This window comes from Notolabrus celidotus, chromosome 12 (assembly GCF_009762535.1).
Source record: "Notolabrus celidotus isolate fNotCel1 chromosome 12, fNotCel1.pri, whole genome shotgun sequence".
In the NCBI taxonomy this organism is placed as follows: Eukaryota; Metazoa; Chordata; class Actinopteri; order Labriformes; family Labridae; genus Notolabrus; species Notolabrus celidotus.
The window spans coordinates 23,188,493-23,199,292 of record NC_048283.1 but is presented as its reverse complement, the minus strand read 5'-3'; the positions used below and the strand labels follow the sequence as shown (position 1 = coordinate 23,199,292).

General features: G+C 42.8%; 1 protein-coding gene across 4 annotated transcripts in view; it reads left to right on the top strand.

Moving 5' to 3' along the window:
- Nucleotides 1-258: 258 nt before the first annotated feature.
- Nucleotides 259-10,800, top strand: part of grik2 (glutamate receptor, ionotropic, kainate 2) — a 242,902-nt gene continuing 232,360 nt past the window's right edge. For 2 of the 4 annotated variants that reach the window (XM_034697721.1, XM_034697723.1), the window contains exons 1-4: nucleotides 259-417; nucleotides 1,162-1,227; nucleotides 2,056-2,476; nucleotides 4,988-5,408. In XM_034697721.1, coding sequence (XP_034553612.1) covers nucleotides 5,291-5,408 — 118 coding nt within the window. In that variant the 5' untranslated portion in view covers nucleotides 259-417; nucleotides 1,162-1,227; nucleotides 2,056-2,476; nucleotides 4,988-5,290. Of the gene's footprint in view, nucleotides 418-1,161; nucleotides 1,228-2,055; nucleotides 2,477-4,987; nucleotides 6,201-10,800 lie in introns of those variants that run through there. The other 2 variants (XR_004633250.1, XM_034697722.1) reach the window with 2 other exon arrangements.

The window sequence follows — 10,800 nt, the reverse complement described above, 5'->3', positions numbered from 1 at the left end:
ATGTGAGCCGCTGGTGTGCTCTGAGTCAGAAAGGTTCTGAAGTCCTGTTGTTACCAAGTCCTCATGTTATGAATTATCCTCATGTCCTTCTTGTGTTGCTTATGAGTGATCCATGTCTTATGTGTGTGTTTTCTCTTTTGTTTCTTAGTCTAGTCTTTAGTGTTTCCTGTTTTATTTTGAAGTTCTCGCTCCCTGTGAGTCCGGTTTAGTTTTACTTCCTGTTCCTGTGTGTTTTCCCTCCATTTTGATTACCCTGATTAGAATCACCTGTGTCCTGTGTCCTCACCTGTTGCTTGCAGTCTCTGTTTCCTCCCTTGTGTTGTTGGATCATTTCATGGTCTCTTGTATGCCTGCTTGTTGTTTCTCTCTGTTTCTGTGACACATTTATGGATTTTGCTTCCTTGGACGGGTACCTTGGTAAGTGTTTGTTGGAATTTAGTCTTTTGGTAAATCTTCATATCTCTACACGTGTCCTACTCCTTTATTTTTTTTACCTAGTGTGACACCCAGCTGGTTCCTGAACGTGATTCCCTGGTTCTTACACTTACTATTGACAAAAACCTCACACAACCACACTTTAAAAACAACAACTATCCCGTTAATGTGCCTCTTACAGCACAGGTTATCCTGCACATAACTCTGGTGTCCTATAATGTTCTCACTGTTAAAGGTACATTACAGCACTTTAAGGTCAACAGTTTTACTCCAATTTCAATATTTTCACCCACACATGGTATCAGCTGTCAAAGCTTCAGTATGATAATGTATTGATGTTGACATTTGCTTCCTAACACGGAAGCACAGAGGTGTTATCGTAGCTAAAGTATCACATTCTTTGTATGTTTTAACACCTTGATAATAAAAACTGATTCTGAGACCAACTGTGCCACTGAAAGCAGTTTTAATAGACGTATTCTCTCTACTCTGCAATACCTCATTTAGCACTCAGAGAACAATGAACCATATTTCTCCTGCTCTGTCCATCGTGTTGAATTAACTGAAAATAGAGCAATGCATTGAATTTGTTTTTATGTAAGAGAAAACATGATTTAAACAGGTGGTTATGCAAATTACAATCCCTGCAGGGTGAGCAGGACCCTGAGGTAAATGTCTCACCTCTGAACATTGTTGCTGTTATCTCTACCTCTTCTGGTTTGACAGGGGCCTTTGTAGAGATCAGCAGCTTAGAGATGACACTGACAGGCCATGCATTTTACAGTAATAAGGGTGAGTCAATCTTTAATTTAAGCAGCTTGAGTAACTTGTCATATTTAGAAAGATTGTGCACATGAGGAATGTGTGTTTCCATCAGTGTGATTAAGTCAGCATCAACATTTAGCTGAGCTGCTCTTTAGCTTCGGTAGAATAAATACAAATATGCAGAGTGACATCTTCTTCCCTTCATCTTTGAGTATATTTAAATATATTACTTATATATATATAATGTATAAGTAAGTATATAATATATTACTATATTACTACTGCAAAATAATCTGATATAATTAGTGACTGAGAAAAAAGATTTAAATATGAAAAACTGATCCACAGTGTTACTTTCTGCTGCCTCAGGGTGTCAAATGTACTCAACAAAATAAAGATATTTATAATTTTCAGGAGCTCTCTTGCAGTATTTCGTTTTTAATTAACACTTTTCTCTGGGTGTTGCATTCTGCAAGTTCTTTTTTTGTTGAGTATGAGTGATGTGAATGACAGGAGTATAATGTGTGGCTTTGTATTTGTCTCAGACTTAAAATAAACACTGGAATTGTGGAGCAAATTAAAAATGGGGTACATTCACTGAAACAAAAATTGCAGGATCTACTCTTACCTGAATGTGACATATTCCTTATTTAAACCATCTTTAAAAGCTTCATTTATTTCTCATAAATGAACCCAACACTTCATTTGGTGTGCCTTTTTTATTTTGTTGAATTAAATTTGTGACTGAATGATCTTTTTATTATTTGAAAAATGGTAGTTACCTTTTGAGGGAGCGGATCTTATTCAGAAATGTGTTGAATCACCTTTCTTGTTTATTTCTCTTCATCACACCAGATCAGTATGTCCCTCTCGCCTCCCTCACGGACACCAGCACGCTTTTACTCCTAATTAGCGCCTCTGGTTGTAAAGGTCTCCATTGCTAAGCTCAGGGTGTGTTTGCGCACGGGAGTGTCGGGATAACACATCCCCAGCGGACAAAGGATTTTAACGCACCTCAAGTCCAGCCCGACACCTGCTCTCCTCCGCCGGGGGAAGCTGCAGGGAAGCCGTGTCGGTGGATCCTCTGGTCCGGTGTGTGCCCCCCTGTTGCTTTAAGCAGTGCTTCCTGCCGTCCGACAGGAGGCGTGTCTCCCCTACGGCCGGAGCGCAGCGCTACCAGCAGCGAGTGCGGGGGAAGCTCCTCGGCTCCTCCATAGAAACAAATCAACTTCTTTGTGCTGCTCTGGTGACTCTTCGTGCTCCAGCTCTACCCAGGGTAAGCCCAATCTTTTAAGCTTGACATATATTTTTATGTGTAACTGTACTACTCTGTGTTATTTTCCCGATGTGACATCTTTTCAGGAACAGGTTATATCTTTGGGAACAGTAGCAGCTTTTTTCGCATCGTTTCCGAGCGGCAGAACGCGCAGAAAACCCCGTTACGCACCTCACCGGTCAGCTCTGACAAGTTCATCCCTGAGTTTATTTGAGAGGTGTTTTTAATCTGCACCTGCAGGATGAAAAGGAGATTCCATATCTCAGAAATGAGCTCTGACTTGAGGTTTCATAAGAGAGATGTGACCTCCTGCGTCTTTGTCCGACCTCTATTTGGAGACGCTTGTCACCTTTTCGGGTTCCTCCTCCTTCTCCTCCTCCTCGGGCTGATGCGTCCTCTGTTTGGGGTTCAAAGACATAACGGGGTTTGTGAAATGCCCACCCTGATCTGCTTTATGAATGATCCGTAGATAACGTCTCGGGCTCACGGGGCTGGATGACAACTCGCGGAGATGAGCCGCGCATCTAAATCTCCCAGTTGATGAGGACATTAGCTTTAAATCAACTTTATCATCACGACGCGGGGCCCGGTGCAGGGGCTCCGCTAGGCTGCTTCACACCTTTCACGCGTATAAGGGATCATTTGTTGTGCAGCAGCTCTCTCTGCAAAAAGATGTGAATGTAAAAAATAAAAAAAATCCGGATGAGCACATTCTGCCCGTTACGCACGGCCATCAGAGAGCTGCTCCTTCTTTTTACGAGCTGTGTGTCAGTTTAAATCCTGCACAGATTCAGTAACAGCACACACAGAGACAAACACACCTCATACCTGTGCTTTTTATTTCTTCAATGAGACAGAAAGCAGCTCAGGGAACCGACTGACAGCCTCTGAAATGACATTTGTGTGCATGTTCTGGAAATAGACTTGTTTTTCATTCATATGTGAACTCCAGCTTTAAATACATCCTTAATTTTTCATCACATGATGTTTAGTTTTAAACATGAGGCCTGTGCTCGCTGTGTTAAACACACATTGGGTATCATTCCAGCTCTCCAGAAATCCCTGACAGTCTGCACGGTTATAAGGTTGCTGTCCACAGTAAATGAGTGTAAATGTTGAAGTGGAACAATATTTAACCTTTAGTCAGACCGTCTCTGTATCATCATGTGGACCCGGTCCAAACAGGAGTCCTCTGTGCCAAAGGAGGAGGAGAGCCAGCTGAGGGAGCTGACCACTGAGTCTCTGTCCGTGGTGCTGAAACCTTCAGAGCACGAGCTGAAGCAGAGTCTCTGTCCGTGGTGCTGAAACGTCCTCCTCTCTGAAAAGTTTAACACTAAATCCATCATTTACTGCACAAAGTTCACCTGTCTTCAGTCTTAAGATGATATTTCCACTACACTAAACTGAGAGGAAGTGTCCTTGAGATTTAAATTTCATACATCATATATCAGCTCGCTTTGGAGGCCAGGTTGCCTTTCTTTTTATCCACTCCATGTTTAAACCAGCTTGAATCCCATATGTTCAATATTCCAGATCATGTCTAAGTTGTGAGGTTTAGAGGGAAATTGTAGGATTTAGAAATTTAGCAGCAGATAATTCATTCAGGATTTAACTGAAAACTCTGCACGAGCATTTGCAGAAAATAAAACGGCGATAATTTCGGCTTTTACATCTGATATCCAGGAAAAATAAACAACAAGAAAACAATTGTTTTTCATTTTTTTAATAACAGGTAAAAGGAAACTGCAGGGAAATTATAACACAGCACTTTAATGCCTGTGCTTTCTGACAGCGTGTACGCTCGGTCAGTTATTCAGACACTTCTTTACACACATGGGTTTAAAAATGTTCAGCAGAGGGCCGTCTCTGTTCTTCTATCAAACTGAGCAGCAGCAGAAGTAGAGAATGAAAAAGTAATAATTGCAGAGACAGAACATGGGTGCAGGAACACAGCGGGGGTGAGCAGAGGCTATTCATCACGCGGAGTGCGTGGTGACAGGTTGGCTTCACATGCGTCCAAGCTTGAGTGACTCCCATCAAACACAGGCGATCTCTCCGAATTCATAGATTGACTTTTGTTCGGCGGTGTACGAGGCGTTCCGCTGCCACTGAACCGAGCCGGGGGAGAGGAATCTGAGGGAATAACCGGAGAGCGGCGGCACGGTGACCAAGCGGCTGACCGGGAACTTCAGGGAGGGAGAGGGAGGAAAGAAGGGAGGAAGGGAGGGGAGGGCAGGAGGATTTCATCAGGCGGTTTTTAGATGAAGGGGACGAAGTGTGGTCAGCGCAAAAACCGAGAAACATGCCCGGTCCAGCCCGCGCACTCTCCGCCTGTTAGTGTTGGCTCGACGTCAGATGTTGTGCGGCAGTGCAGCAGGAGGAGCTCGGGCTGCCGAGGCTGCTGAGACCGCCGCTTCCCTCACTCTCACACTCTCTGTGGATCCTCACAAAGCTCCGCTCTCCCCCTCCTCACCTCACCTCTCTCCAATCTCTGCCTGTGTCTCTCCGCAGATGGATCTCTTCAAGCTCTGCCCTGCCTAACATGGATGCCCAGCCACCTCCACCATCATCTTCCTCAGCTGAGTCGGAGGGCTGTCTCCTCTTCTTGGCGCAGTGAGCGAGCTGGACACGCAGAGGTTTGATTTTTTTTGGCCAGATGGATGTGGGGAAACCGTTGCCCAGCCCGCCGGTGCTGCTGATCATGCCGTGAGATTTGCCGCCGCTTTGCTTCACCTTCACAGAGAGACAACAGAGAAACAATCTGGGGAATATACCGATTCAGGGAATAAAAATCCTGTGCTACACACGAGCAACATGAAGATCACCTCCCTGCTGATGTTTAACGCCAGAGTCAGGTGCACCGTCAGGCTTCTTCTGCTGCTATTACACTGTGTGGGATATTCTCATGGGATGCCACACGTCCTCAGATTCGGTGAGCTACTTCTTCTTCTCACTTCTCCCTGTCACCCTGAAAGTTTGATTATCAGCCCCATGTTGCTCTCATAGCGACCTGTTGGAGACTCACTTTCCTCCTTTTCCTCACTTGTTGTGGGAAACAGCTGAAGTTGCTGCTCTGAGAGTGATTTGCAGAGTAACACAGCGTTTTAAAGGTGCATGCAGAATTCAGTCTTTAATGTTGTATGAACTAGCAGAGCAGAGAAACATGTAGATGCATGATGTAGAAGTCCTTGGGGAGGCGATGGAGGGCAGCCTGTTGCTGCTCTTAAAGTTTCAGGTTAAATATTTGCAGATTTGAACACCTTTTACACCACTGTGCATTCATTTCACCTGCATGTGTGTGTGCTGCTGTTTCAGACGTGTTGCTGCATTAACACTGCACTGTAAACTCTTGTGGTGGAAGCAGTGTGTGTGCATGTGTGTGTGTGTGTGTGAGAGAAGACTGTCAGATGTGATGCATTTAGGAGACTTTTTCATGCCTTCATCCCTCGTCCATATTTCAGAAACGTGATGCATATTTTATTTTGCTGTAGGGGAAATTTCAGTGACCTTTCGAACCACAATTTCTGCCTTGACTCTCACTCAGAGCAGCTTCTAAAGTAAGGGTGTGAAAGCATAATTCATCAATACTTGAATACACATTACAGTTTGTTTGTTTGTTGCCGAGCGTTGCAGCTGTTTGACGTTTCCATAGAGGTCTCACACGTTTTCCTAAAGGTGCATCGCTATATCAAATAAAACTCTGAATATCTCCTGTATAATTTAACATTCAAGCTTGTTTTTTACATGGGGGTCGGCTGTTGTGCTGGACGTTACTAAACTTGCACGAGTTGCTGTGTTGCTGAAAATGGCTGCAGACATTTAGGAAAAGTCTTCTGTTTTTGGTGTAAAAGATTTGATTCAGTTCATTGAGAAACAAAGACAAGCACTGGTTGCATAAGAAATGAAAATACTGCAGATTTCTTGTGCATTATTTTGTTGTAATTGAAAAACCAAGTGTTTGAGGTCGGCTGTTAGCAGCAGCTTAGGCCACTGCATTGCACGACACAGTGTTGCTGCATAAATAAAAGACAATCGTGCTGTTTGTGAGGAAAACAGGTGATTAAATTTATCATATTAGTCTTAATCTGTAGAAACAACAGAAAAACACGGCAATCACATTAACGTAGATTTCTACAAATATACACCGGAGCTGCAGGATCAGAAACAGAGTGTGGATGTATGGAGGTGAAATCCTGTGAGTGTCTGTGCTGCTGGGTGTCTCTTTACATAACGCTGGATTTATCCCACCTTGGAGTGTTTCAGTCGGAGAGCAGAGAGGGAAACACCCTGCGCCCCATTACATCCCATTATATGATCACACTCCTCATCCTCTCCTCGGCTCTCCAGCTCTGTGCTCAACAACATCAGCAGCTGTGTCGGAGGTTTGATGGAGTCTCACAACCTGAATGTGTCTGTCAGACAACACGCTTCTTGTTACTCTCCCTCCTCCTCTCCTGTTCTACCCGTGTGTTTTACTCTTTCTGCTACCCGCTGCTGTCGTGTCGACAAATGTGTTCAGCAAACACTCAGGCAGAGTGTGTTTTTAAAGGGTCAGCAGGGAGCGTGACAGATTTCAGTTTAAATTATAGGAAGTGATGGAAGATGAATGTGAGGTGTGAGCTGGAGGCTGAGTGACAGGAGTCAGAACATAAAATAGATCTTCAAGGTGTTTACTCTTTAATGAAAGGAGGTAAACTCAGTTACACAAATGCATAAAATCAAAGCAAAGAGGAGGAAGGTTTGGAAATCCTGGATCCTACACTTCCCATGATGCAATTTTGCAACTTGATTTAAAGTAAAGAATTAGACGTGATCAAGTTTCTCCAAATCTACGGAAGATGAGGCTTTTTGTATTTTCTACATTTGGCCTCTGTGTTGTGTCCTCCTGTCTCGGACTACGGTGGCCCTGAAGGTCAACAATTAAGATGTCACATTCACAAAAACATTTTGATAAATGCAACGATCTTACACAAATGAAAAAACATTTCACGGAACGTAAACAGTTATTTTACTCTGAAATATTTCTACATTTATGAAATATTTCTGCTTCTCTTTAACATTTTGTTTTTGCATTTGATGAAATATTTCCGGGTTGAGTGAAACATTGTCCAGCAGACCGCCAGGGCCACCGTATCACACACATAAATCAAACATAGGAAACCATCTTGAAGGATTCCTCGATTCCTAAAAAGCCTCTAAAGGAGATAATATAATTTTATAATTCTTCTAACAATGTGAATAAAAATAAACACTTTGAGGTCACTTTGAAATTCAAGAAGCTGGGGAAACTTTGTGAGACAGTTGAACCACAAATTATGAAATTCAAAGCAGATTTAAGAATTTTTGTCCCAGGTTGGATGAGGCTGAGATATTATATTAGATCCTACAGTTAGAAGAAGAAAGAAAGAAAGAATCTCTCACTTTCAAAGAATGCAATCTATTTAGCTGAAGTAATGTCATGGCAGGATAATTATGTATGCTCACTAGTGATCTAGGAAGAACATGTTGATGCTTGATAACACGATGTCCTTCTTTGTTTGTTTGATATTATTATTATTTTTCTTTATTTTATTTTTTGTTAGGTGCATTCTCTGTTACTCACTTTGCATAAATTAATTCATTTGCTTGTCTCTGTTTGTCTTACTGCTGTTTTTTAAATGTTAAAATGAATAAAATTTGGTTTAAAAAAAAAAAAAAAAGAAAGAAAGAAAACCCTTACCCTGGTTAACTAAAGTTTGAGTACTGCTAGTTTTTCTCCAGACTTTGGCCTCCATGTTTCTCCCTCCTGCCTCTGACCCCTTAATCGATCTCAGGGCTCCACCTTGAAGGAAGTCTCCATCCCTTAAACGCCTCTTAAGGAGAGAGGAGCTAGGAGGGAGGATGCACAGGTGTATCCTCTTTGAAAGTCCATTACTAAAATCGTCTAGGCACGGCTGGAATATTTAAAGCCGCGCTGCTCTTCATCTTTAAGTAATGACTGCTCAGAAGAATGGACGTCTTATTTTGTTTAATTCCTGTTGCCTCATCTATTCGAGTCTCTTCTTTGCCTTCTCCTCTTCCATCTCAGGCTGGAGGAGCAATGCTGAGTTTGAAATACTTTATCAGATTATTTTCTTATATTAGTGTAGAAAAAATCTCATCCTGGAGTGCAGAGGGAAATATTTGTTGTCCCTGTTAGAAATTAAATCCTCCAGTTTTTCTTTTTATGAAGCAATCAGTAGGTTTTTACCTAAACTGTCTTTGCAGGTGAGGGCAGTTCTAGGTGAAACTGCCCTCACCTAACTGCATCAATATAGACATGATCATGTTAGGAATCGCAGCGTTAAGTGCAGGATTCATGTCACTGATGCCACCTCAAGGTGTCATTTCAAATCCAAGTATTCTGCATTTCAAAAACAGCTTTTCAGACATTATTAATGATGTGAACAACTGCCCCGATGAATGCAGTGTGCTCTGAAACATGACTTAGAGGGAGGAGACATCTTCACTGTGCTTCATCCTTAGGTCTGTGGTGATTCTCTCTCTCCTAAATATCGCTCTGTCGGCTTTTGTGATGCAGCTCCACGCTAACATTAGTCTGATCTGCTGCACCTGTATGCTTAGCTCGTAGCTGTTAGCTCAGACTCAAAGTACTTCATGATATTTTAAAGTGAATATTACTTCTGACTTGTTAACTGAGCGGTCAGGCAGTGAAATGTGCTGTTCAAGAGTGCAGCTGTGTTGTTATTTTGCAATTCAGGAAGCAGGAAGACACTGCAGCAGCTTAACTACAGTGTGCATAAAGGGACAAACGACACTTTAATTTGAGACCTGAATTGCATTGCAGTTGATGTATTTAAATTGACAGCCCATATTTCTTTACTGATACAGATTTGAAATTGCACCTTCCCGACTTCTCAGCCCGTCTCTGTTCAGTCCTGTGTGCTCACTCTGCTGTGTCATGTCCATTCTTGGGCATTGAATGGGTGTTTCCATAATCATTGAGGCAAATTTTTAATAACAGTTCTGGAGCGAAGAACAGGTTCATGAATCTGTCCAAAAACCTTCTTCAGAGCAAATTTGAAGAGAAACCTTCTGAGGACGTTGCTGAATGAGGCCCATTGTTTGCTGCAGCTCTTTCCTCACCTTTGCTCTCCCACCATCTTCCACACAAGCTACTTTTACTCCACCAATTGAATTTTGACTCCACAAACAGGATTTTCTCTGCTTCTGCAGCAGCTCTGACTCTGAGAGGAGAAAAAAAAAGAAGGAGCTTGCTACTCACGCACTAATCCCGACATTACATTTCCGGATGTGTTTTGATTTGTTACATTTATAGAAGCTATTCTTCAAATTGGGAGATTGCAAAATGGTTCGACTCGCTCAATCCTCTGAAGAATTACTGTGCAACAGAGATGGGAATGTCATTGTGTTTCCATTTTAAAATCCAATCAGAAGAGAAACCGCTCTGAGTTAGAGTGCTGCAACTGTTGTTTTTATCAATCTGACCAGCTCCTGTTTTAAAAGATTCCCCACGTTATTTCAGAGAAGAAATCTGAATGTGTTTGGTTAAGATGATTATTAAACAGCTGTGCAGGGAATAAAGACTGGCATTGATCTGCAGTGGTGTCTGTTGAAGACGGAGACTCACATGCTGACAACCAGTGATGATAGAATCCACAGCGCTGAATTTTCCCACGGCCCTGCAGAGATAAAGTGTGATACTGATCAGCTGTTAGCAGCGATAGGCTGAACCGCTGCAGCATGCTACCTGCTGGCTCTGTGATTGTGAATGCAGCCTGCACGGTCTGCGGAAAAGTCCCAGAGTTCCACTGCACACAGGTGAGATAATGGGATTACCTGAGTGGAAAGAAGATGTGATCAGAGGGAAACATTCACTGCATAAGCTTTCTTTAAAGACATTTAGAAAATAAGCAATGACAATACATGTGATTCAGAAGCTATAGTTGTCTTCAAATCTTCTTTTTCTGCTTCCACTTCCAGTCTGAGTTATCTCTGCGGATGAATCGGGTGTTTCATCGCCGCCTGCCTTGGGTTACATTAGCATGAAGGTCAGGGTCTAATGGGACTGACGAACCAAATGTTGCAAGTCGAGGCTAGGAGAAAATTCAGCTTCCTCAGAAGGCCGCCTGTCAATAAGTGAACAGAAAAGTTGACATTATCCCGGCGCCCGGCGCCCGCTTCGCTCATGACTCGTAATTAAGGAGATTTTTTGAGGCGGCTGAGAGACTATGTGCGGCTGAGCAGATCATCACTCAGGGGAGGGCATTAGGTATGAAATGGGAGGTGACATCACAGCATCCTTCATTGACCAAGCTCGTTTC